The sequence below is a fragment of the Eretmochelys imbricata genome, chromosome 14 (assembly GCF_965152235.1).
Source record: "Eretmochelys imbricata isolate rEreImb1 chromosome 14, rEreImb1.hap1, whole genome shotgun sequence".
Taxonomy (NCBI): Eukaryota; Metazoa; Chordata; order Testudines; family Cheloniidae; genus Eretmochelys; species Eretmochelys imbricata.
The window spans coordinates 50,359,618-50,386,617 of record NC_135585.1 but is presented as its reverse complement, the minus strand read 5'-3'; the positions used below and the strand labels follow the sequence as shown (position 1 = coordinate 50,386,617).

Genomic DNA, 27,000 nt, shown 5'->3' with positions numbered 1-27,000 from the left:
AGACTTTGGAGGGTAATATTCTGCTGCCAACATGGAAGGGCATCGGTGCATGCCCAACAGAGACCCAGCCCTTCCTTGTGCCCACTGGCCAGTTAGCCTCCACAAGCATCGAACCCAAGCCACGAACTCAACCTACATTCAGGACTGGTAACTATACAGCAGCTGCAGAACATTGTGTGTACCCACACACACACACAGGTATTAGATATTAGTTATTGGTCATAAATCAAATTGTATTCTAGTAAATGTGACATCTTGTCTTGTCTCCTGAAATGACCCTGTGTGGTTTTGTCTGAATAACGCTAGGGGGAGCCTATAGGGTCAGACTACACGGCAGCGTCAATTACCATGATGGAGGGGAGGATCTCATGCACGTTCATGGAGGAGCTGTGGTTGGGGCCCTGAGGGCTCTTGCCAGCCCCCGCACTCCCCCATCAGGTTGGCCAGTACTGGGGGAGCCGGGGCCTCCAAGCTGCCATCAGGAGACTGCGAGGTGGCGGCTGGGTCGAGTCCTTCCTGGTAGGCGGCCTCGACCATGGTGCATTCCTGAGAGAGGGGACAGAGGAGACACTGGAGTCAGGACAGGCTGAGGGCGAGGAGGATGCCCCAGCCTTTGGGGCTGGGGTCAAGGCTAGGCGCTCGGGTTCCTGGGCCTTTGCCCTTCTCTAGCCCATCTCTGACAGAGACAGAGCGGGGGAGGGCCCCCAGTGAGCTGGGAAATTAACCCCCTGCTCTAACCCCTAGACCCCTTCCACAGCAAGGAGCGAACCCAGGAGTCCTGACTACCAATCCCCCTGCTCTAACCCAACAGGCCCTCTCCTTCTTTACCCCAAAGCAGGGTAGAGAACCCACGGCTCTGGGCTAAACGTACCTCGTTGAGCAGGATGAGTTTGGGCGGGTCAGGTTCATGGGGACTGTCTGGAAGGCTATGGAAAGGAGAGATGCCCATCAGATCTCAGTTCCAAGAGATGTGGTCATAGCCCCTGCATTATGGGACTCAGCACAGCCTGATTGCCCCCCCCCCCCACTCTGCCCCTTAGCTCCCAGCACAACCTCACAGGCCAGGTCTACACACCCACCCTGCATCCACGGGAAGCAAAGATAGCAGGGTCAGAGAGGGATCCTGGTGCCCAGGAACCTAGATAGGCCCCTGGTGGGGTCATCTCCTGGGACCTCTGGAGCTGAAATCAGGGTCTGTGCTCCCTGAGTCTAACCACCAGGTCAACAGGCTCAGAGGCAGCAGCCGGCTCATATGCTGCTAGAGAGGGACAGAGCCATGCTGGATTCAGGTGGGTGGCCTTAAATTTGATACACTGGCCGTTGCATGGTGCAGCCATTAGAGGGGGACAAAGAGCCTACATTGCGCAACTGGGAAATGGTGCCCCGGCTTTGCCCCCAGTATCCTTCCAACCCCTCGCACTGCCCCCCAGGGCCACGCCCACCTCTCCTTGGACAGGAAGATCTCCTGCAGGACGCCCTTCTCCCTCTCAGCCTGGATGAACTGCTCACGGCTGCCGCTGCCCAGCTGCACTGGGGGGGCTAGGCAGGTCGTTGAGCTTGGGGTAAACCCAGGGCACCACCTCTTCCATGGCGTCGTGGCTGAGCCGGCGTGCCGTCTCAAAGGCCTCCCGATCCTTCAGCATCTCCCGCTTGGCTGCCTCGCCAAAGTCCTTGGTCTGGTTCACGTTGACTGCCGGGGGGAGGAGAAGAAACAGGGAGGGGTTTAGTCAGGGGACAGACAGGCCACTGCTGTACAGCCGATGGGAAGGGTGACACCCCCCTCCTCCACCACTCCATAATCGGAGTTCAAAGGCCTCGTATCCCCTTTTCCCACCTGCAGAAGCCAGGTAGTCTCCTGGTGCCGGAGCAAAGCTGGCAGCCCCTAGAGAAAAAGGCCCCATGACCCAGTCTCCTGGTGATAGATGGGAGCTGGTGCCCCCTAGAGGGAAAGGCCCCTTCCCCAGTACTCACCCTGCTCAGTCTCGTCCAGCTCGAAGTAGAAGTACTCCTGCAGCTTGCTCTCTTCAGGCCAGCTCACTGTCTTCTTCTTCTTGCCCGTCTTTGTGAGCTACGTGGAGCCAGCGGCACTCTTGGGTGGCTTGGTGTCCGAGTTCTGTCTGGATGGGACGCAGAGCGGCTCAGCAATCAGACAAACACGCCCACGGAGCCTGGATCTACCAGCGGGCGCCAATGCCTCCTGAGCCCAACCCAGGACCCCCAGTGAAGACAGCCCTGCCAGCCCCACAGTTGAGCTGACAGGGGCTGCCCCCTCCACCAAGGCAGCTGTACCCCAGCCGGCATGGCACGCCCGGCCACATGCATTATGGGCTTTTACGGCCTCCTGGGTGGCAACACCAGGTCTGATCCAACACAGCCAGGGTGTTGGGCTGACACCTACTACCCGCCCAGGGTTAGCACAACAGAACCCGTTGGCTTCAACGCCTTCCTCATCCTTACCGGTCTCCATCAGCTCTGGGACCTCTACTGCCGGGCCGATCCACCTCCATGGGCTTGGATGCAGTAGTGGGTTCTGGTGAGGATGGTTTAGCAGCGCTCGCTTCTGGGGCTGGCTTCCCTTCAAACAGGCTCGCCTGGGACACGGAAAGAAATGTGGGATCAGCGTAATGGGAAGTGAACCAGTGACTCCCAGCCCCTGCACCAGATTCCCCTCCCCTCTCATTGCTGATGTCAGAACCCAGGGGTGCTGCCTCCCAGCCCCCTGCTCTAACCTACCAGACCCCCCCACCCCCTGTGCTGGGGACAGAACCCAGGAGTCCTGCCTCTCAGCCTCCCTCCCCCACACCCAGAGATGTTTGTACCTTGGTTGCCGTAGGAAACAAGACTTTCTTTTTGATCTTGATCCCTGGGATGGGGGCAGAGTTAAGGGCATCCAGGAAACCCAAGCTCCCCATTGCTGTGGCAGGGGATGGGGGGAGGGAAGAAAGAGGTTTCACAAACTGAATGCTCCAAGCACCTGCAACTTCATGTGTTATCCCGCCCCTCCCCCATGCTACACCCCACTCGCCTCCCAGAACGAGGGGTAGAAACCAGGAATCCTGACTCTCAGTCCCACTCCTGCAGCTCTGCTACGTTCACCAACTAGACCCCACTCACCGCCCAATGATGAGGGCCAAACCCAGGCATCCTGACTACCAGGGACTCCATGTACTCACGTTGCACGGCGATGATCTTGAATTTGATTTCCTTGGTGCTGTTGGGGGTGGTGTTCAGAGACTTGTATTTTTTCTCTACTGGTGGGTTGTCTCCAGAGGGGGCGGACATGCTGTGAGAGGGAAAAGCAGACATGGTACTGAGGCCATGGCCCAGGAAAGGGATCAGGCAAGCCCAGCTCACGTGGCGATCTGGTGTGAAGAGCATAGGAAGCACAGCACAACCCTGGAGCTGCTTTGCAGGGGGCTGAAAGGGTAAGCAGGGGTGGCTTAGGGGAACGTTACCAATGTTGGGCCCATACTACACACAGGGCCTCAGGCAAATCCCCTCAGCACTCAGTCCTGCCTCCCACCTCCCCCCACTCTAACCCACTAGATCCAACTCCCCTCCCAGATCCAGGGATAGAACCCAGGAGTCCTGCCTCCCAATTCTACACAGAGTGCTTCTGAGGACTGAGGAACAGAGTGGAAAGGTGAGGCAGACAGAGGAAGCCACAGGCCCAAGGTCTGGACACTTTCCCCAGAGCAGGGCGGGACGCTCAGACCAACCTCTGTCTCTTTATCAGCATCGGCTTCAAGTTGTATTTTTCAGACACCACTACAGCGTTGGGTGTTCTTTAAAGGAACCAGTGAGGGAGTCTCCACTTCCAACCCTATGGAAAAGCAAAACTCAGGTTAGCAGAATACAGCAAGCTGATGAGGTACTATGGAAATGTGTGGGGCTTATCTGCAAGGATCCTGAAGGATTTTTATGTTGGGATTGGTCACCCAGAGGAGAAATGCAGCGACCAATTGGCCATGTGTTCCGTCCAGGTGGCAAGCCTCATGGGAAATAACTCGGGTAATCCTCGTAAGTGAAAAGAAAAGGAGGACTTGTGGCACCTTAGAGACTAACCAATTTATTTGAGCATGAGCTTTCATGAGCTACAGCTCACTTCATCGGATGCATACCGTGGAAACTGCAGCAGACATTATATACACACACACAGATCATAAAACAATACCTCCTCCCACTCCACTGTCCTGCTGGTAATAGCTTATCTAAAGTGATCATCAAGTTGGGCCATTTCCAGCACAAATCCAGGTTCTCTCACCGTCCACCCCCCCCGACACAAACTCACTCTTCTACATACAGCATCCGATGAAGTGAGCTGTAGCTCACGAAAGCTTATGCTCAAATAAATTGGTTAGTCTCTAAGGTGCCACAAGTACTCCTTTTCTTTTTGTGAATACAGACTAACACGGCTGTTACTCTGGAGCCTCTGATAGAGTGGCTGATGTTATTAGGGCCCGTGATGGTGTCCCCTGAAGAGATATGTGGGCACAGTTGGCAACGGGCTTTGTTGCAAGGATAGGTTCCTGGGTTAGTGGTTCTGTTGTGTGGTATGTGGTTGTTGGTGAGTATTTGCTTCAGGTTGCGGGGCTGTCTGTAGGCAAGGACTGGCCTGTCTCCCAAGATTTGTGAGAGTGTTGGGTCATCCTTCAGGGTAGGTTGTAGATCCTTAATAATGCGTTGGAGGGGTTTTAGTTGGGGGCTGAAGGTGACGGCTAGGGGCGTTCTGTTATTTTCTTTGTTAGGCCTGTAGTAGGTGACTTCTGGGAACTCTTCTGGCTCTATCAATCTTTTTCTTCACTTCTGCAGGTGGGTATTGTAGTTGTAAGAATGCTTGAGAGAGATCTTGTAGGTGTTTGTCTCTGTCTGAGGGGTTGGAGCAAATGCGGTTGTATCGCAGAGCTTGGCTGTAGACGATGGATCGTGTGGTGTGGTCAGGGTGAAAGCTGGAGGCATGTAGGTAGGAATAGCGGTCAGTAGGTTTCCGGTATAGGGTGGTGTTTATGTGACCATTGTTTATTAGCACTGTAGTGTCCAGGAAGTGGATCTCTTGTGTGGACTGGAACCGCCCCAAATGTATAAAAGGGAATGTAATCTATGTACAGTTATCTAAAAATAAAGCAATATAAAAAAGTTAAAAAAGAAAAAGATTTGCAATGTATATTATAAAAAATGTAAACATACAATCCTATTAGGCACCAAGGGGCTACAATAAATGGTGTTTTCCTTTTCAAATCGCTGTGTGTTTTAAAAGCAAAAATTAAAAATAAAAAGGAATCAAAACTCTGATAAAAGTGAATGCTGGCCCTTTTAAGTAAGTCTAAGTTGCTCATGGCTTTAAATCCAAAGCAAGCCAAAAGGCATCTGGCTTAATTCATATTACCTAACTAATAAAGGTAGAAGCCACTAAAACCTGGCCTGCCTATAAAACAAATACAAAAAATATGGGGGTAATTCCTCTGTTTTGCCTGCAATCAACAAGGGTATTTATATAAAAAAAAGTTTAAGCAATAACTTGTCACCCCCCCAAAAAATAAAAATGTTTGTCTTTCAAAAAACCCCCAAAATCTAACGCTCACTAAAAAGCAACCCCAAAAATACCATAAATCTACTGGCACAATAAAAATTGTGTTTTGCATTCCACATCCTGTCTTGTGGTGTTTGTATTGTAACTAAAACGGTTGGGTTTAATTTTTCTCCATAACAGCCTAATTTAAAACCAAATAAAAAAATTAAACCAAAATGCAAATACTTGCTTTATCCAACTTGGAACACAAAATGTTTTAAATACTAAAATTTTAATACACTGGCTAAAGCAAAAAAATATCACTAATACTTATCAGTACAAATAAATGCAGTCCATTTTTAATACAATAAAACCAAACTTTTTAATTAAAAAATTGTTGTTAAAAGCGCACACCAAAAGCAAAACCATAAAAAGTTAGCCCCATATTGCACATAAAATCCTTCTGGCTACCCCGAATCTCAAGCCAGTGGACTAAAACAAAAGAACAAACACTATTAAACACCCAAGGTTGTACCAAGTAAGCTACTCAAAAGTGGTATTCTTGTCCTTAACTGTTGCTCCAAAGATCTGTAATAAAAAGACTTCACTAAAATAATGTATATAAAATAAATTAAAAAATAAAACCAACTGATTTCTTACAACAAGAAAAGAGTGTATGGGTTAAAAGATCATGCAGAGATGACTAGAGTCCTTAGGTCAGTTTCACTGCAGAGATGGTCCACTAGAATTGCAAAGGTTTCAGAGTAACAGCCGTGTTAGTCTGTATTCGCAAAAAGAAAAGGAGTACTTGTGGCACCTTAGAGACTAACGAATTTATTTGAGCATGAGCTTTCGTGAGCTACAGCTCACTTCATCAGATGCATACCGTGGAAACTGCAGCAGACTTTATATATACACAGAGAATATGAAACAATACCTCCTCCCACCCCACTGTCCTGCTGGTATTAGCTTATCTAAAAGCCATTTCCAGCACAAATCCAGGTTTTCTCACCCTCCACCCCCCCACACAAATTCACTCTCCTGCTGGTGATAGCCCATCCAAAGTGACAACTCTTTACACAATGTGCATGATAATGAAGTTAGGCCATTTCCTGCACAAATCCAGGTTCTCTCACTCCCTCACCCCCCTCCAAAACCCACCCCCATACACACAAAAACTCACTCTCCTGCTGGTAATAGCTCATCCAAACTGGCCACTCTCCAAGTTTAAATCCAAGTTAAACCAGAACATCGGGGGGGGGGGGTAGGAAAAAACAAGAGGAAATAGACTACCTTGCATAATGACTTAGCCACTCCCAGTCTCTATTTAAGCCTAAATTAATAGTATCCAATTTGCAAATGAATTCCAATTCAGCAGTTTCTCGCTGGAGTCTGGATTTGAAGTTTTTTTGTTTTAAGATAGCGACCTTCATGTCTGTGATTGCGTGACCAGAGAGATTGAAGTGTTCTCCGACTGGTTTATGAATGTTATAATTCTTGACATCTGATTTGTGTCCATTTATTCTTTTACGTAGAGACTGTCCAGTTTGACCAATGTACATGGCAGAGGGGCATTGCTGGCACATGATGGCATAAATCACATTGGTGGATGTGCAGGTGAACGAGCCTCTGATAGTGTGGCTGATGTTATTAGGCCCTATGATGGTGTCCCCTGAATAGATATGTGGGCACAATTGGCAACGGGCTTTGTTGCAAGGATAAGTTCCTGGGTTAGTGGTTCTGTTGCGTGGTATGTGGTTGTTGGTGAGTATTTGCTTCAGGTTGCAGGGCTGTCTGTAGGCAAGGACTGGCCTGTCTCCCAAGATTTGTGAGAGTGTTGGGTCATCCTTTAGGATAGGTTGTAGATCCTTAATAATGCGTTGGAGGGGTTTTAGTTGGGGGCTGAAGGTGACGGCTAGTGGCGTTCTGTTATTTTCTTTGTTAGGCCTGTCCTGTAGTAGGTAACTTCTGGGAAGAGTCTTTCAGATTCACTTCATCAGGTGAACAATAGGCTTTTCAAGTAACCTTCGATTTCCTAATCACCACTGGTAATTCCTTACATGGATTAAAATAAGGTAACGATCCATAAAGCAGTTAATACACAGTTTACCACAAACTTTACAGAGAGACATGTAGGCAACAACAGTATTACACTCAAGTTTTATCTATATGTTAATATGTTCTTTCCATCTCAGATTTAACATACAACCCTAGACAGGAACACTTTCGTTACATCTTGTTAGAGGTTCACAGTGTAAGTAAACATAGAATGGTACAATTAATGTCTTCTTCCAGTTCTTTAACCATAAAAGTTTACATTTCAAAGCTCTAGCTTTTCTAATGTGGAATGGCCCCAATTTCCATTTACACACATTTCTAACATGAGTCTAAAGGGTGAATCTGGGTCAGTTAGCCTGCAAGCTGCTTAATTAACCCTTTCTGGCCATGTGTCACAGAAATTGAGATCTTGTGTGGATTCTCCCATGTTTAGTGAGGTGTGATCTCCATGTGTAACTTCTCCAACATTCCAAACGCTTGTGGGTTCTCTCTCCTGTGTGTATTGCCTGATGTTTAAAAAGATCTGACCTCTGTATGAAACTTTTCCCACAGTCCAAGCACTGATGGGGTCTCTCTCCTGTGTGGAATCTCTGATGTTTAACAAGGCCTGACCTCCACATGAAACATTTCCCGCACTTGAGGCACTGAGAGGGTTTCTCTTCTGTGTGGCATCTCCCATGGTTATTAAGGTCTAAGCGGTTATTGAAGCTTTCCCCACGGTCCAAGCATTGAGAGGGTTTCTCTCCTGTATGGATTGTCTGATGTGTTCCAAGCTGTGAGCTCAGAATGAATCTTTTCCCACACTGCAGCCAGTGCCAGGGTGTCTCTTCCTTGGGATTTGTCTGCTGCACTCTGGGATCCTAGTTACCTCTTCCAGTTAATAGATTCATCCACTTTCTTCCCTGGGTGGTTTTCCAGCAGCCTCTGGGTGGTTTCCCAGCAGCCTCTCGGACCTGTGACAATTTTTCCAGGGTTCTCCCTGTTCCAAGCAGTGGGAAAAATTCCATGCAGCACTTCCCAGAAAGGTCTCCTGTGGTTCCACTTTACCAGGAACTTCTGCACCATGATTCTCCTCTTCATTCTCACTCGCTCATCACCTGCTGGGAGAGAGACAATCCAGACAGGAGACATTGTGCTGGAGAGAAAGAGGAATAGCACCAATGGAAAACCCAACAAAGACTGAGCAATTGGATTCTGCCTCCACTTCTCACCCAAACACTCACAGGGAAGGAAACCTGGAAAGGAAACTGCTGCAGCTAACAGGGTGGGTGGAAAGGCATGAGCGATATCTGCTGACTACAGCCCTGTCCTGGGTGAGAGGAGGAAGAACTGAGGGTGCTTACTCACATCACATTTTTGGGATTCTCAACTTTTTCCTTCATTCACCAGATGGTTTCTGTGTCAGTCCTCACCTGTGTGGGTGCCTCTTGGGATCTCTTTTTCCTCGCAGGCCTGGAGATCGGACACCCACGGCTCTTTCCCTTGTTCCAGCCGGACCATCAGCTCAGGTTTGGGAATGGGAAATCCTGCGCAGGAGTGAAATCAGACCAGATCAGGGTGTGCCATATGCTGAAAATATGCTTATCAATATGAATATGACATAACTGGAACATACCTTAAAGGGGACCTTTTGCATAAAGTATCATTGGAAAAGTTGTAACTTACTGAATATGGGTTTCCTATTTGGATGTATGTATCATTCTTATATTTAAAGTTAGGTGAGGAGACCCCTGCTTATCACCCAAGATGTCCGCTGGAACTAAGAGATACTGAACAGGGGAAGGGATTGGGCCCAGATTAGAAATAAGTCTAGTCTGTGAAAGAAATTTACTAGAAATAACTAGCTTCTTAGTGCATGAAGCTTAGCCTTGCATGTTTGCTTTATTTTGCTTTGTTCTGTCTATTACTTAAAACCACGACTTTTTATACTTAATACATTTTGCTTATTAATAAACCCAGTGTAAGTAATTATTACTGATTGGGAGAGGGCAAACAAGTTGTGCATATCTATCTTTTAGTGATAAAGAGGGCGAACACTTAGGAAGTTACCCTATATAACCTTTATACAAAGCACAATGGATTTATATGGGATTTAGATCCGACTGGGGCTGGGTAACTGGAGATAGGGATCTTGCTGTGTTGTTTTCAGTTAAGATTTGCAGCTTGGGGGCATGGCCTGGACCCTGAATCTGTGCTGAAGCAGGTTAGCATGTCTGGTTCAACTAGAGAGGGTACTTTTCCCAAGCTAGCAGGGAAAACAGGCTCAGTGGTCATTTCAGCACATCAGGTACAGTTCCCAAGGGGGTCTCTGTGACCGAACTCTTCGCACAGGGTTCATGGAGCATTAGGGGAGTGTCTGTCACAAAGGGCGCTATGTGAATTTAACCTGTCCCTGTGCTGTGTGGGTGGGAATATGGAACCTAAGAGGACAGGAACATGGTCACTGAGCCGTCCTGGGGGAGGCAGGTGTCTGGGGAGGCGACAGGAATTTTTACACCCTCACTAGGAGTTCCCAGGATCTGTGCTCTCTAGGGGACTGGCTGACGCACACCCAGCTCTGGCGTTAAACCTCTGCCTATTTCTAAACCTGCAGAGCCCAGAGCCCTCCCCATGGCTGGAGCTATTTCGAAGAAGGGAGGTGAACAGGGATTCTGTGTCTGACTGGGAATCAATACAGACAGGACAATGAATGAATTCTGTTCCTTTGAAACCTGGAGGGATGAGGATGAGCTCGCATGTCCATTAACTTTTGACACCAGTATCCCATTGGAGAGGGCAGGGAGATGCAAGTCTCTCTCACGGCAGCTGTGCATTATGGAACCTGTTCACCTCTGATCTAACTGACCAGGGAAGAACCTGACCAGAGTCTGACACGCAGACCCACAGCTTCTAATAACCGAGGGGACGGGAATCCCTTACCCAGCGAGGTCACCATCTCGTAGTTCTCCTGCATGACGTCCCTGTAGAGGGCTCTCTGAGCGGGGTCCAGTAGAGCCCCCTGCCCCTGGGTGAAATAAATAGCTATGTCCTCGAAGGTCACCGGCTCCTGAAACAAGAGTCCCCCACTCAGCATCTGCTGCCCCAGCTACAAACCCGCTATTCACAGGGAAAGGAAATAAAAACTCAAAGCTCTGGGAGGGCCAGAGTAGCAAAATCAGACCCCTACTGTTCAGAGCAGCTAGGAGGCTTCGGGGGCGGAGAAGGTAAGAGCTCCTTGTCCCCCCAGCACACGGAGCAGGGCAGGGTCTTCTAATTTCCCACATGCCTGCCAGCCACAGGCTGAGACGGGAAGCAGGGCTCTGAGCTGGGGACGGGGACAGGAATCCCAACAGCTTCCCTTCGTATTTCACAGCAGCGTCTGGCCAGTGGGTTCAGGCTCCAGCCCTGTGCAGGGGGGGTTTGTCCTGTTTACAAAATGGGCTGCCACAGGGTCCACACAGGTTTCCACCCTCTGATGCCTGCACCCTGTGTTCAGGCTGGTGTAATAAAGAGTCCTCCCCACCTTCTTTTGCTGGTTCACCCAAGTGTCTTTATTTACAGTGCTCATGCAGTTCCCAGATCCCCCGACAGATAGTGACCCGCAGACCCTCCCCCAGGGTCTCCTGGCCTTTGAGGCTTCCTTACTTGGTAAGGAGACAGCAAAACTGCCCTCCTGTCTCCTCTCCGGCTAGCCTCCGGGCTGAGGTTTGCCCAGGGCTTTTATAGCCCTCCTGGTGCCTCAGCCCAGCTGTCAGCACTTAGCTCAGCATGTTCCTCTGAGCCAGCCCTTGTTAGGGCTTGCAGCCGGGCTCCCTGCTGGATATCTGAGACTGCCCCTGGTCTCCTGGCCAGAAAGCAGGCCACAGCCAGCATTTTGGCAGGGCTCTGAAGGGGTTTACCCCTGCCCTGCCACACACCTCCTCTCTTTAAGGAGCAGCCAGGCTCACCCTGCCCCTCCTCGGGGGGGACGAATCCGGCCCTCGGTGGGAGTGCTTGTACCCTGGCTGGGGGTCCTGTGGGCCCTCCTGGGGACATCCAGGCCCTCCTCCGCATCCCCGATAGGGGCAGGCCTCTCCTGTATGCCCCTTGGCGTGGCAGAGACCACAGACCTGGTCTGGCGGCGCCTGCTGGCCCGGGTAGCCCCCCTCTGGGTTCTGTTCCCCAGTTCCCTGGTCTTTATCTCCCTAGGGCCCCCCGGAGCCACACTCCTGCCCGGAGGGTCCTTTGGTGCCACATAGCCAGCACTCCTTGAGGTGCTCAGCTTGTTGTCTAGGAGTTTTGTTTCCCTTCTCCCCCCAGTACCGCATGGGGGGGGAGGTCCTTGCACTTATTGGGGTTCAACCATCTCTTCACCCGCCTCTGCTCCCTCTATTGGGTGCCCCCTGCCTCCAGCTCCCCATGCCGGCTCTGGGCTTCAGCCGATGGGGGTCCCCAATCGCCCCCCAGTAGGACAGGGTAGGGCAAGTTCTTTACTAATCCTACCCATTGCCACCAGAAGCACCCCTGAGCCTCCCTAGGCACCTGGGCCATCTGATACCTCCGGGTGTCCCCACAGATGCACAGCAGGGCCACTTTTGCCCCTGGAATCACCCAGTGAGGCTTAACTAATCCCTTCCGCACCAGTGAGCTGGTGTCTACCAGCCCCCTCCGGGGCTCCCCACTAACACTGGTATCGTAGTTAAGGGCTGTCTCCCTGATCTCCTCCATCCCCCAGTCCACCCACAAAAGTCCGCCAGCCCACACTCCATTTGTGGACAGTCCTGTTTCTTATGGCCTGGGCCAACAAGTCAGTTCTCGACTGCGGGCGGGCCCCAGGTCAGACCCCCTCTTGGGAGCAGCATCTGGTGGACTTCTTCTGGGTCCTGCCCCCTTACTGGGCTTCAATACCCACCTGGGCCCCTGTGCTTCCACATATTCTTCTGTTAGCAGGATGGCATCTGCCACCTGGGACAGCTGATGTCTTTGGACCTGCACTGGGTTCGGGAACCCCAGGAGGAATTGTTCCAAGATTATTTGATCCATTACCTCCTCCATGGTTTGGGCTGTGGGCCTCAGCCAGCAGGTGGCCCAATTGGTCAATCTCTAGGCAAATGCCCTGGGCCACAGTGGACTCACTGACAGGATCTCTCGGTTGAGAGTCCTACCCAGTCCAGCATTGCAGCCTTTACCGCATTGTAGTCTCCCCACCAGGTACAGGGCTAGCCGCAAGGCCCAAGTTGCCTGCTCCCAACCGGCCACCTGTTTGAATGTCCCCAGGAACGCATCGGGGTTGTCCGTGGAGCCCATCTTGCAAAGCCCCCACCCTGGCAGCCTGGTTCCATCCCCGGGTGCCGGACTCACCGCCCTCTGTAGCATCTGCTGCTGACTGCTCCCTGATGAACTCCTGAAGGGCCCGTTGCTGGTCCTCCTGCCACATCATCAGGGCCTGTCTGTCTGCCAGCTAGATCTCCTACACAGTGCTCACCAGCCACTTCAAGGTCTCCCACACGGCAGCCACAAATAGCAGTGACTAGGGAGATCCCAGACAAGCCCCCAGTGTCACAGTGTCCATGGAAGTTTCCACCCTCTGGTGCCTGCACCCTGTGTTTGGTCTGGAGTAATAAAGAGCCCTCCACACCTTCTTTTGCTGGTTCACCCAAGTGTCTTTATTTGCAGTGCTCATGCAGTTCCCAGATCCCCTGACAGATAGTGACCCACCCCAGCGTCTCCTAGCTTTCAAGGCTTCCTTACTTGGCAAGGAGACAGCAAAACAGCCCTCTTGTCTCCTCTCAGGCTAGCCTCTGAGCTGAGATTTGCCCAGGGCTTTTATAGCCCTCCTGGTGCCTCAGCCCAGCTGTCAGCACTTAGCTCAGCATGTTCCTCTGAGCCAGCCCCCGGTTAGGGCTTGCAGCTGGGCTCCCTGCTGGATACCTGAGACTGCCCCTGGTCTCCTGGCCAGAAAGCAGGCCACAGCCAGCATTTTGGCAGGGCTCTAAAGGGATTTACCCCTGCCCTGCCACATGGGTGAATGTCCCTCTCCCCCACTGTCGCCAATGGGCCTACTCAGAAAATCAGCAGGTTTCTCACACCCTGTCTCCTCCCTGCTTCTCCCTCCTCCTGACAAGCAGCTCCCTGAAAATCCCCTACCTGAGCTGGCTCCATCACAGCCATTTCCCTTCCCCATCTCCTGGAAGACGGGACGATCTGGAGAGAAATGTGGACATGATTCCTTAGCCTGTTGGCGCGAGAGGGGTGATGGGGGAGGTTACAGAAGGGGCTGGAGTTCATGTCACCCCCCGATTCCTCCCAGGCTTTTCAGACCCTTCCAGTAACAGCATCTCTCAGCCAAATGCTAGAAAAAGAGCAGAATCAAAGGAGCCACTTTGGGGGATTTTCCCCCATTTCAGTGTAAACCCCTCCCCCTTAGCAACATCAGGAGCCCTCTGGTGGCATCACCTGAAGAATGAGCTGCTCTGGACTCCCTCAGCAGCCCCTAGGGACAGGCAGGTGGAGGCTGATCCCATTTGCCCATCTGCACTCACCCCCTCCTTCCAGAGCCAGCAGTGCTGTGGCTGAGATCTGAATGCTGCCTGGAAATCAAAGCAAGACCCAGGGCAACCCTGGGAACCCTTTCACACTCAGGAATCAGAGCCACAAATACGGTGAGTTTGTCTCTTTGTTTAGTGTGGCTTTGTGGCCTTTCTGGGCTAGAGTTTGTAGTAAAACAAGGGAATCGGTTATAGAAGCCTCAAGCGAAAGTGATGCCAGAAGCAGGTCATCTATATACTGGACCAGAATGGACCCCATTGGGAATTTGATGTCATTAAGATCCCTTTTGAGGATCTGGGAGAACAAGGTGGGTGACTCGGTGTAACCTTGGGGTACTCTGGTCAAAGTATATTGAAGGCCTTGGTAGGTGAAGGCAAACAGATACTGGCTGTCCCTATGAATAGGGATGGAGAAGAAAGCCGAGCAGAGGTCTACAACTGTGAAGTAGGTAGCAGAAGGGAAAATGCAGGAAAGGATAGTAGCAGGGTTAGGGACAACAGGGAAAGTGGGGAGAACAGCAGCATTGACGGCACGGAGATCCTGGACAAAACGCCAAGCCTGTTTGCCAGGTTTTTTTTACAGGTAAAATGGGGGTGTTACACTCACTGACCGGAGGAACAATGACCCCTTGCTGGATTAAGGAAGTGATTACTGGCCTGATTCCTTCCTCGGCCTGCTTTGAGAGAGGGGATTGTTGCACTCTGGGAAGGGGTTTTGCTGGGTTTAGGTGAATTCTGACCAGTTGGGCAGTTCCAATGCATCCAACCTCATTGGCATGATTAGACCACAAGCAGGGAGGGACCTTGGCCAGCAACAAGGAAGGGCTAGGGTCTGGTTCCTCCCTCGGAGCATCCATCTGTACGACTGCTAGGACCTCATTGTGACTGTGACCAGGGATGTCCAAATACATGCTGTCTGGGGTGCAATAGATTGTACATTTCAATTTACACAGCAAGTCTCTTCCCAAAAGGTTAACAGGTGAACAAGGACTGAGGAGGAAAGCATGTTGGCCAAACAGAGGACTGATGGAGATGGTCAGAGGTGAAGAGACGGGGTGGGGAAGAGGAATATTGCCCACCCCGGCTGCATTTACTATCTCAGCAGTCACAGGAAGGGAAGGGAAGTCACTGGTGCGGAGAGTAGATCGCGAAGCGCCTACTAGTATCTAGCAAGCAAGAGGAAGGAGTGCCATTCATCATGCAGATTACATATGGTCCAGTTTGGTCCAAAGGAATAAGCGAAGCGAAGATGTTACCAGTCTCCTGGCTACCCTAACAGCTTTGAGGGAGCAAGGGAGCAGGGGTGGAAAGGCAGGGTAAGTGGGTTGGCCAGGATGGTAGAGACATTCACTTTTCCAGTGGCCTACTTGCTTGCAATAGTGACAAGCCCCATTACTTTGTTCCTGGGAAGGTGGATGTTGGGGCTCTCGGTTTGGCCTTCCCCCTTTTCCCCGTGATGGGTGGTTGTTGCGGGGTCCCTGTGTGTTCTCAACCTGGAGGGCCATTCACTTAGTTTCAGGGGCATCCTTTTTCTTTTCCAACTGGCGGTGGTAACGTTGGGCAGCTGCTAAAATCTCAGCTAGGTTTTTTCCTTCCCAGTCTACCATGCCAATTTTAATTGGTCTCCCAGCCATGGATTGAGTCCCTGGACAAAAGCAGCTCCCACGGCTTGTTTGGCACCTTGCTCTGCATTGTCTATGCCTGAGTGTCTTTCAAAAACTTGCTTAAGGTGCTGCATGTAATCAGCAGGGTTTTGGCCTTTGTTTTGTTCACAAGCACTAACTTTGACCCAGTCTGTTTTTTGGGGGCAGACTGTGAGAACCACTTCCAACAGTTTCTCTCTAAGCCTCTTTAATTGTGCCTGCTTGTGGCCTGGCTCATCCGCGGGCCACTGGACTTCCTGATAAATGCAGTCCAACTCCTCTTAGGAGTTGGTTTAGGTCTGCCGAGGTGGGGTTGTAATAGTTTATGACTGTTCTTAATTCTTCTTGGAATTTAACAGAGTCTTCTCTTATTTTGGGAATTTTTTCAGTCAAATTATACAAATCTGTGGGAGACCAGGGTGCGTGTACAGACATTAGGGTTCCCCCACCCGAGGCACTTATGCCCGGGAGTTGGCATAAGGGAAACATCCCGTGAGGGGTGGACATGAAGGGCCTCTGGTGCCTAGTATTCCTCGCCAGCCCAGTTAAATTCATAGCCTCTTTAATTCTTCCAGTCGGCTCATCTGTCACAGGATCGAATCCTCTACGGGTCTGACTGGACTTCCGATAGGTGCGAAAACAGAAGCCTATGGTGGCGTTTCTGCCCAGGCTAGGGAACCCGGGATGGTGGAGTCGGCTTCCTGGTTATATGGCGGAGGTGGTGATTGTTCGGTGGCCACTCGAACAGCCCTGCCTGGGCTGAACCGGGCTGGGACTTGGTGCCTCTGGCCTGAGGTCTGCCTGTGGAGGTGGTGCAGGGGCAGCCAGTTGTCTGCAGTCCGTATATAAGTCTATAAGATCTTTGGATGGAGCCGATGAGATACCCTGAAAAGGTCTTGAAGGGTAGAGAGATGTCTGCTGGCCGGCAGAGGTTTGGGGAATAGCCAATTTCTCTTTTCCTCTCTTAATTGTATTTTAAGTTTCTCTTGGGAGTCCTTAAGACTCCTCATTGGAGATTCATGGCGCCGTTTTTCCATTTCTCCATACCAATCGAAATATGCATTAAACTGGCCTTGCCTGACCTTATTGGCTAGAAGTGCGCCTCTGAGGTGCACAATCTTGTCAAGGTCAAAACTTTCTGAGGGAAACTGTAATTTTGGGTCATCTCTGGTATACCAGATTCCATTTCTCCAGAACCTTGCAAGTGAAAGGACAGTAATGTGTGTATAAGGTATGCGGGTGTGCCTTTTGGCGGGATGGGGATCATTTTGGACCCACCACCTCCCATTTTCACTCGGGTCACTCACACAGGAAAGGCTTATTGAGGACGTCCACGACCCTCCTACACCCCCCCATCAGCAAAGAGCGTCGGCTAGTCTCAGAGAGAACGGCGCAGCTTACTCGGATGCTTCAGGCAAGATGGTCAGACCAGTCAGGGGCTCATAGACAGCCTTCAGGCGGGGAGGGGAAAGGGAGGAAAGAGGTTACGGAAAAGGACGTCTCCCCCGATCTTGGTTCTGGAGCGGATAATGCTCCTTACTCTAGTCCAAAGGATTGAACAGAGCTCATGGACTGTCCGAGGATGGGGAAAAGGATAGGGTCACACAATCCCAGGCCCAGCCAGGCCCCTCACTGGTCAGGCCATGCAGAGCCAGCCTGCCTCGGGGAGGGCCCTTTTTTGGCCCTACTAGTTGCAGTCACAGGGCTTGCTTTAGAGACATCTCAGGTCATGAGCTTGTGGGCTTCGCAGAGAGCTCTGGGTGTCTTCCTGTGACCCTCACTCACACTGGCACACACAAACAAACAAAGTCCTACCTAGCCGCACCTGTGGCTCTTCCTGGGGCAATACAGGAGGGCGTCAGGCGTGTCTGGCAGCAAAAGGGTCTGGATCCAGCACGCAACTCACCCAAACCCAGAGCCTATGGGCAGTCCTCCACCAGAAACCCAAAATAGAGATTTAAAAGGTCTCTCACCTTTCAGATGGTGCCTGGGTCCTGTGGGGAATGGTCCGCAGCCCTCCAGTTCGGTGGCACCAGATATTGTCATGGAAATTAACCGCGCGTTGTGTTTAGATCAGAACGGTCTGAGACTCCTTTACTATAATACAAGCATGCAGGGAGAGACAGGTGAGAAGCAACGCTTCAAGCTGTTCCACAAAGAAAAAAAGAACACAGAAGCTTAGCTAGATCTATAGCAACATCCAGATGAGCACACTTCCTCATTAATGTTTCCTTGTTAAAAGAACAGGAGGACGTGTGGCACCTTAGAGACTAACCAATTTATTAGAGCATAAGCTTTCGTGAGCTACAGCTCACTTCACTGGATGCGTAGAATGTTCCATTCTATGTTCCATTCTATGCATCTGATGAAGTGGGTTTTAGCCCATGAAAGCTTATGCTCTAATAAAGTTGTTAGTCTCTAAGGTGCCACAAGTACTCCTGTTCTTTTTGTGGATACAGACTAACACGGCTGCTACTCTGAAACTTCCTTGTTAGTAACACAGCAAAAACAAGTTTTTTCCAGTCTAAACAGGTGGGGTTTTTGTTGTTATTGCGGGTAACGGCTTTCTTATGGTTAGCTGTTGCAATTGCATTTCTTGGAACTTCCTCATCACCCCTCCCGTCCTTTTATTATGTACACAGTTATCTTGATCAGAATTTAGGCCCGCTTGACTTTGCTTTTACAAGCAGTTTTAGTCTTTATCAGCAAAAACAACCAGGAGTCCTCGTGGCACCTTAGAGACTAACCAATTTATTTCATGGGCTAGAACCACGAAAGCTTATCCCCAAATAAATTTGTTAGTCTCTAAGGTGCCACAAGGACTCCTGGTTGTTTTTGCTCTCTTTTTAATAAATCCAGTGGAAGCTGGGAGCAGTGTGTGCACAGGAAGGGCGGGGCTTGTGTGTGGATATTTGCTGTGTAACTAGGCACTGCCAGGTAAATGGAACTTGGACAACCAGCATTGTCTGTTACCCCTGTCGTACATGGGGATGGTCATATTGGTGAGTCTGTGACTGCCATGCTCACAAAAGTGGGAGGACGCAGTCTGGCAGGTGTAACAAACACATATTAAGCTCACTTCATTCGTGTGATGAGTTTTGAGAACAGCATATGAAATCAGTCAGCATTGCCCTCACATTACAACATTGACATAGAAACAGGAACAGTTACGGTGTCACCGTGAGATGTGACTGCTGAAGCTACTCGCAACTATTCATATTTTCCATGATGATTTGCCATTAAAAATATGAATTCCATGGCAGAATGATGTCCCTCTGCACAATGCTAATGAAGTGTAGGATGAAGAGCTCAGAGTAATAAAAAGAATATTTTCAGAAGGAACTAATGTAAAGGAGTGAAACTGCCCAGACTGGATTGCAAGAGGAGTCAAACTCAGAGGGACAGGGACAGGGGCTAGGACACATGGATGAAGCGCTGGGCGGCTTTACACAGACACAGGAACTGAGACGTGGATTCTTTAAACACTCGAAGCAGGTGTGACAGTGAGATCTGTGTGGGGGTGTCTGCAGGGCCGGTGCAAGGATATTTTGAGCCCTAGGTGAAACTTCCACCTTGCGCACCCCCTCCGATGTCCAGCCCCCACCTTCCTATGGCCAAGCTCCCCCCAGGGGCCCAGATGTTCGCAAAGTGCAGGGGTACGGGGGGGGGGCTGCAAAGAGGGGGATCATATGGGGGCTCTTCCAGGGGGTGAAGGTGGCAGAGAGGGGTGTGCATGGGATTGTTGCAGGGGGGTGAAGGTGGCCAAGAGGTGGAAGGGGCGGGGGTGTAGTGGCAGGGAAGAGATTGCACAGAGGCAAAAGGGGCTCATTGCAGGGGGTGCAGTGGCAGGGAGGGAGTGGCACAAGGGAGAAGTGGGCAGGAGGGGGTTGTTGCAAGGGGCTGGCAGGCGGGGGGGGTTTTGTCTGTGCCCCGGGTTGTTGCAGAGGGGTGAAGGTGGCAGGGAGGGGTTTGCACAAGGGAGGAGTGGGCAGGAGGGAGATGGCAGGTGGCGGGGGGGGGAGTCCGAGGTTGATGCAGGGGTGAAGGTGACGGGGGGGGGGGTTGGCGGGTGGAGGTTGCCCAGAGGCAAAAGTGGCAGGACGGGGTGGGCTGTTGGGGCCGGGGGTGCACAGGGGAGAAGGTAACTGGGTGTTGGAGGGGGTGGCGCTGGCTGGGGAAGGGGTGCCCGAGTTGCCCCCCAGGCCAGGGACTGGACCTGCCCACCCCCGGCGCTCAGCGGGCCCGTGGGGCTCCCTGCAGCCCGGCTAAGTACCTGGCAGGCGGAGAAGACGGCCAGCTCCTTGGCCCGAAGAGCAGAGCGCAGATGTGCCACCTTCCCCGTGCCGCGGGCCGAGCCGGGCTCCCCACCACCCCCGGGGCTCTCAGCGGCAGCAGTGCGGGCCGGTCCGCAGCCAGCCAGCCAGCCCCCCCCCCGCACCCCTAACCCCTGCACTCTGAGTCTCCCCTCACCCTAACCCCGCATCCCCCTCCTGCCCCCACGTGGGGAAACTGCCCTGGATGCGTAAGGCAGCGGGCATCGCTGCTCGCTGACCTGCTGCTCCTCCACCCTGTGAGGCCGGGGAGTCAGGAGCCCCGTCAGGGCTCCCTGCCTCCAGGTCACTTGCCCCAGAGGGCAGGAGAGCAACAGCTGCTGTTGCCTCATAGCACAGCCCAGGTGGGAAGTAACCTGGAGGCAGGGAGCCCCAGGGTGGGGGGTGGGGGGTGGGGGAGCATGTGTCTGCCTGAGCGAGTGTAGGAGTGCACTGTCTCTTTAAGAAACCAGTCTGAGTTAGGAACCTGAAGGCCCCTTCAGACACGAGCAGCTGCCAGCAGCTCCAGACCCAGGGAGGCTGCAGCACCCACAGATCCCCCTGTGCCGTCACCCCAGCGCATTGGAGACCAGTACCCAGGTGGGGGGTGACACCCTGACTTCAAACACACAGCAGACAGGAGGGGCTCCCAGCCCAGAGTGGCCAGGGGCTCCAGGGAGGAAGAGGGCAAAGGCAGGAGCAGCTGAGCAGGGAAGGGGCGGAGTGGGGTACCCCTGCTTCCAGATGAATCACCTGGCTCAGCTCCTCATCCAACAGCCCCCTGCAACTGGGGTCTCTCCCCGCTCTCCAGACACTGCTGCTCACCTGTTGCCCCCAACCTCAGCCCAGCCGGCTCTCAGCAGGACAGGTGGGAACCAGGCAAACCCAGCACAGGGTGTCCTTTTTGGTGGGCCGCCTGCCCATACCGTCCCCCGCAAAGGGCGCCTTGAACCCTGCCCCAGATCCTGCCCCTTGGAGCTCCACCTCCCCTGGGTTTGGGCAGTGTGATGTGATTAAAATATGACCATGTAGATCACTGTTGCAACTGGTTATATATTTGCCACAAACCTTGTACAATGTGTGGCATGTGAGATGTCTACGGAAAGGTTATCATTTGCTGAATACGATGATGCTATTTGTATGCATGTTTCATTTCTCTATCTGAAGATATAAATGTTAGCTGTGCACCTGTATTTCAAATGTTGGTCCCTGTGGTATTTAGCCAGCACATTATGAAGGGACTATTCAAGTGGAATGACCCATCTAGGTACACTTAGCTCACAAGGGACCATGGAAGACACCCCACTGCACCTAATGGACTTTCCTGTGAAGGTTCAAACTAGAGTGTGGGTAATAGCTTCTGCTGTGATTAAGCAAAGTTATGCACGGACGTGTGACTCCATACTCCACTTTTAGCTGTCACATTCCACATAAGAACTATGGGATTCCCTCCACATGGCAGAAGCTATAAAAGGCCAGAGAATTTTGTGAATCACCTCCATCTGGCCTCTTTCCTGCTCCAGCCTCTTTCCTGAGCCAACCTCTGGACTATGCACTTATACGAAGGGGAGCGTTCTAACCGGGGAATGGAGGACCTTCCAAAGATTTGGAAGCAACCAGAGACTTGACTTAAACCAGACCTGAACCACGAACTTTGCAATTATTGTATGTATTTGACTCCTTTAACCAATTTTAATTCTCATCTTTCGTTCGTTCGTTCGTTCGTTCATTCCAGGGCCATCCCTAGGGGGATATGGGGCCTGGGACAACCTTCCTCTCACCTCCATCCCAGGCCCTGCCCCTACCCTGCCTCTTCCCACCTCTGCTCTGCCCCCTCCCAAACCTTCCCCGAAACCCCCTCCACAGAGCGACATGGCTGGGAGCCGGGGGAGCAGAGCGGGCTGGGACTGGTTCGTTCTATTTCCCACCGCCACCAGCATCACCTCAAAGGGGAACCAAGGTAACTCTATATGTATAGTGGTGTAGGTATCAAAAGCTAAGACAAGCCCCTTTTACGCAGAAGAGCAGACCACCCTCTGCCGTATCTGTCGCTGGTGGACTGGTGCACAGATGGATCTCCCTCCCGCTTCCCTATGTTGTAGAGGAAAAATCTAGTAGGCCTAAACTAATAGGCCTAAAACTTTGGTCAAGCTAACTGTGTATATAAAGCATAAGAAGAGAGTGAGGAAAATTCCATTGAGGGGCAACTGCAACAGCACAGCTTAAGAAATGTAACCATAACCGCTAGAAGTTAGAAAAGACTGTTAACCGCAAAGGAAACACCTGTCAATAACAGGTAACACTTGTTTTGCTATATTCCAAGTAAGGCAAAGCTACTGTTAAAGCTTGCACTATATGCCCAATAAGGAAAAATACTGTTAAAGGAAGTGTGCTTAACAAATTGTGGTTTTCAGCTATATAAACTCCTGTATTTTCTGTTTACACCAGAGCAGCTCCGGCTGACTCTCCCTGTATGCGCATGCTTGAATAAAGCTGGCCTCAGGCTTGTTCTGAACCAAACAGAACGCGGGGTTAATTTTCCACCACAATGTGTAGTGTGAGAAATAAAGACTGATTATAAGTAAAGTGTAGTGAGGGAATCAGTACAACAAGGGGAAGGGGATAAGCATGAAATAAACAGTAGCTACAGAAACTAACACAAACCAGTGAAACAGCAGCTTAGAACAGGAGCATGAAGCTCAGGCCCAAAATACAAAATCACCCTGGCAATAACCATATAAAACCCCGATGAAAGAACCCTAATTATCTCACTACCAGCACATCTGTGGCAGCGGTGAAGTCCAGGACCTGCCCTCGTTGGGTAGCTGGTACCCGAAGAGGAGGAGCACTGGAGAGTCCCTCGACAACGACCAGGATGGAAGAAGTGGATCGGGAACCCTCCGGTGATGTTGTCCCCAGGAACAGGAGTAGGAAAGGTGGTATCCTTCGATGACACACGGATGCTGCGAAGGCCTGAACTGCGCACGGACAGTCACTAGGATGGACTGCACCACTTGCCTGTGGTCACGGTTCTTTTATGCAGTCTCTGGCGGGAAAACATGGTACGGTCCCAGCAAAGGCAGGAAATAATCTGAGGTTAAATTGTTCTTGAGATCGCCCAGTGGCAGGAAAAAACAGTTTGAACAAGTTACAACTAGGTCAGGCTGACAGGGCACAAAGGGGGTCACAAGATGGAGTTTACAAAACGGTGGTTCAGACTCCATTTTGAATTGCTGCTATGTCCTTACAAATAACATATTGAGATTAACATACACATATTTTAATAAACTATAACAGTATAACACATCACACCCAACACCCGTGAGTGCGGGAGTGGGCCCGACCTCTGCTGCCAGCACCAGGCCCCCCGCTAATCCCCCAGCCTGCCCTTTCTTTCTTTCTTTCTTTCTTTCTTTCTTTCTTTCTTTCTTTCTATAAATAAACCTTTAGATTTTATATACCAAAGGATTGGCAACGGTGTGATTTTGGGGTAAGATCTGAGTGTGCGGTGGGTCCTTTGGGATCAGAAGAACCTCTTATTTGAGGAGACTGGTTTTAAAGAACCACTCATCTTTCAATCCAGTGCTTTGGGGGGTGATACAAAGACTGGAATGCCGCAGAAAGCTGCTTTCATCACTTCTTGTTAGCAAGTGGGGCAAGATAGAAGTTTACTGTTGTGGTGGTTTGGTATATCTTTTGGGAGAAAAACCACCAGCATTTTGGGGTGTATTTACCCTGTTTCTCAGCAGTGTGACCTGAATGTGGTATTCTCAGAATGTGGTATTCTCACAAAGGCATGGTTACAGGTGGGCAGCTTTTCTCAGAATTAAGGGTGCATGATGCATACAAGCTTCTGCTACCAGAGCTGAGTCTCACTTGCAGCCTCCCTGCAGGAGAATCCCGGGCATGGCCCACCGGCTGATCAGCCCCTCTGAGACTGAAAAACTTCTCTCCGTGTTGGGCTGCTTAAGGCTTTGCTTTGAGCTGCCTCTCCAGTCACAGGCCCCTGCACTGGTGAAAAACATGGCATTGTCTCCACTGGCTGAGCCAGACTTATAGGAGACAGAAGGCAACAGGAGAGACACAAGCAAGCTGAGGAAGGAGAATGATGCCTGAGGGGAAGGGTGACTGCAGAGCCCCAATCTCCTATCCCGGGGGTGTTTAGCATTTAGCCAAAGCCAGTGCAGTTGAGGATGTTGGCTGGTTCCCTCTCTCCGATTAGCCCTGTTCTCATGCTGAAAGATGAGCTGAATGACGAAAGATCAGTGGGGCCATGCTGGGTCCCAGGAGACGGTGGGTGAGACATACCCCAGGGTACAGTGCGGACTGTTGAACTGCTTAATTCTCTGTCCCAGGACACGTTTTACACTGCTTAGCTGTGTGAACATCAAACCCCTTCATGCTCTGCTCACACCCAGCCAGCCACCAGATTCAGTCACACCCAGCTATGCAGCACTGAGTGCGACTAGCCAGCCAGTGATGAATTAAAGCCCATACCAACACCAGCCAGTTCTCTACTCCCAGACTTGCACCCCAGCTGTGCGTCTTCTACTCTCCAGTCCGTACGCTGTGGGGTGCAAGCTCATTAGTTCCTCATCCCAACGAAGGATGGTGATTAGGAAACAGCCTCAAGTGAAATCCCCTGAACACTTCAATGGAAACACACCGGTTGGAATAAAAACAAGTCCATTAACTAGAGCCAGGTAGGTTTTAAGGGATCACAAGTGAGAAAGGCGTAAAAGGTCTGAATTGGTTACAATAAAAATAAAAGGTAAACACACATTTTAAAACCCAAACTTTACCAAGCTAAGGAAGATTGGAAGCAAACAGCTTTTCTCACCCCACCTGCTGTTGCAGGCAGTTCACAGTTCTTAGGACCCAGGCTGGATTTCCTTTCCTCCTTGGTCCTCCCCAGTCCAAGGCCCCTGTTGCCTCTCAAGCCATCTTGTTGCCTTCTGTAAAGATGGGAGAGGAGATGTAAAAATGGAGGCAATTCTCCCTTGTGCTTTTATACCATTCTCCCCTTTGAGGTTCACCCCCCAGCCGGGGGCAGGCGACAATCAGTCTGTGGCCTGAGTGAGTGTTCAGCCGTCCTTCTGGTGAATTGTAACTCTCTTGTTCACAGCTCCACAGCTGGTGAATGGCTGGCTCAGCAATAAATGGCCACTTAGCACCTACCGGGTGTGCAGGTACCATTGTCTCTGGGGAGCTAGTCTGTGGGCGTTTTCCAGCATGTAGCAAGCATACAACAAACTACTGCAGCAAAGTAATGCACATTGGAAAAAATAACCCCAACTATATATACAATATGATGGGGGCTAATTTAGCTACAACTAATCAGGAGAAAGATCTTGGAACCATCGTGGATAGTTTTCTGAAGACGTCCTTGCAGTGTGCAGCAGCAGTCAAAAAAGCAAACGGGATGTTAGGAATCATTAAAAAACAGATAGAGAATAAGTTGGAGAATATCTTATTGCCCTTATATAAATCCATGGTACGCTCACGTCTCGAATACTGCGTACGGATGTGGTCTCCTCATCTCAAAAGAGATATACTGGCATTAGAAAAGGTTCAGAGAAGGGCAACTAAAATGATTAGGGGTTTGGAACGGGTCCCATATGAGGAGAGATTAAAGAGGCTAGGACTTTTCAGCTTGGAAAAGAGGAGACTAAGGGGGGATATGATAGAGGTATATAAAATCATGAGTGGTGTGGAGAAAGTGAATAAGGAAAAGTTATTTACTTGTTCCCATAATATAAGAACTAGGGGCCACCAAATAAAATTAATGGGCAGCAGGTTTTAAAACAAACACAAGAAAGTATTTTTTCACACAGCACACAGTCCACCTGTGGAACTCCTTGCCTGAGGAGGTTGTGAAGGCTAGGACTATAACAGGGTTTAAAAGAAAACTGGATACATTCATGGAGGTTAAGTCCATTAAGGGCTATTAGCCAGGATGGGTAAGGGATGGTGTCCCTGGCCTCTGTTTGTCAGAGGGTGGAGGTGGATGGCAGGAGAGAGATCACTTGATCATTATCTGTTAGGTTCACTCCCTCTGGGGCACCTGGCATTGGCCACTGTCGGTAGACAGGATACTGGCTGGCTGGACTTTTGGTCTGCCTCAGTATGGTCATTCTTATGTTCTTAAACTCTCAGAGCTCCATGGACAGTGCTGATAGACACATTTTAATGGGCCAATAGTATTCAGCAGGCGATGAATTTTCCTAGGATACCTCACAAGACATACTTTGGAGAAGATTTATCCTTCTGTAAACGTGGTGACCATAAGAGTGTAGACCAGTGATTCTCAAAAGCGTTTCATTGGCCCCCCCCCTTCTTTGTGTGTGTGGTCATTTACGCCCCCGCCCTCACAAGCACATATATGGCCACCCAGCTCTAAAGGCAGAGTCGTTGCTGGGGAGGCGCCCAGCTCTGAAGGTCTCCAATAGCAGAACAGAAGTTAGGGTGGCCGAGTGAAAAGTGATATTCCTCAATATCGCTGTTCCCAGCAGACTTATCACCCCATTGCCACCCTGACTTCTGCCCTGCTGCTCCACCTGGGTTTTGAGAGCCTGAGCATTTATCCCCAACTCCTAGCGAAGCCTGTCCCTTCTTCATGAGCCCCAGCCAACTGGGGCCGACAGCCAGTGCTTTTTAAAAAAAACCCAAACAACCCACACTGATCACTCCACTCTTGACACATTCCTGTGCCTCCCTTTGGAGGCCTGCCCCACAGTTTGAGAATTGCTAGTGTAGATAGTCACTATTGGGATTGGTAGCCAAGATGGTAACGCCTGCTCCTTTCTGTCTCCGGGATCCTCAGAGAAAATGTCCGAGCAGAAGAGCGGAACAGATCTGATTAACACTAACCTTGCAAAACAAATTTTGGTGATTTCAGCTATTAACATTCCCTCCATCCTTCAGCCCCTACCCATAGCGATTTCAATGTGACTGAGCTAGAATTGGGTAGGTAG

The 27,000-nt window shown here is 50.7% G+C and overlaps 4 protein-coding genes across 6 annotated transcripts in view; 1 reads left to right on the top strand and 3 right to left on the bottom strand.

Moving 5' to 3' along the window:
• Positions 1 to 27,000, bottom strand: part of LOC144274657 (uncharacterized) — a 138,438-nt gene that overhangs the window by 47,453 nt on the left and 63,985 nt on the right.
• LOC144274658 (uncharacterized) overlaps positions 1 to 27,000 on the top strand; it is a 168,155-nt gene that overhangs the window by 79,519 nt on the left and 61,636 nt on the right. The gene's annotated exons all lie outside the window — the stretch shown is intronic.
• Positions 1 to 27,000, bottom strand: part of LOC144274660 (uncharacterized) — a 52,756-nt gene that overhangs the window by 9,171 nt on the left and 16,585 nt on the right. Inside the window, 1 exon segment of the mRNA XM_077833663.1 lies at positions 7,995 to 8,330. Coding sequence (XP_077689789.1) covers positions 7,995 to 8,330 — 336 coding nt within the window.
• On the bottom strand, positions 892 to 17,859 carry LOC144274659 (zinc finger protein 621-like). Of its 3 annotated transcripts, XR_013347909.1 has the most exons (8): positions 8,980 to 8,992; positions 3,720 to 3,823; positions 3,174 to 3,283; positions 2,820 to 2,914; positions 2,458 to 2,591; positions 1,972 to 2,117; positions 1,443 to 1,690; positions 892 to 926 (listed from the first exon to the last, which is right to left on the bottom strand). XR_013347909.1 is itself a non-coding variant. In XM_077833661.1 (5 exons), exons 2-5 carry the CDS (start codon positions 13,811 to 13,813, stop codon positions 8,432 to 8,434), a joined length of 618 nt encoding a protein of 205 aa, XP_077689787.1. In that variant the 5' UTR covers positions 13,814 to 13,877; positions 17,690 to 17,859; the 3' UTR covers positions 8,297 to 8,431. The 3 variants fall into 3 exon arrangements, 2 of the variants coding, with proteins under 2 accessions (XP_077689787.1, XP_077689788.1); XM_077833661.1 differs by lacking the exons at positions 892 to 926; positions 1,443 to 1,690; positions 1,972 to 2,117; ... (2 more) ...; positions 3,174 to 3,283; positions 3,720 to 3,823 and adding exons at positions 8,297 to 8,667; positions 10,487 to 10,613; positions 13,673 to 13,877; positions 17,690 to 17,859 and having other exon boundaries at positions 8,980 to 9,093; XM_077833662.1 differs by lacking the exons at positions 892 to 926; positions 1,443 to 1,690; positions 1,972 to 2,117; ... (2 more) ...; positions 3,174 to 3,283; positions 3,720 to 3,823 and adding exons at positions 8,297 to 8,664; positions 10,487 to 10,613; positions 13,673 to 13,877; positions 17,690 to 17,859 and having other exon boundaries at positions 8,980 to 9,093.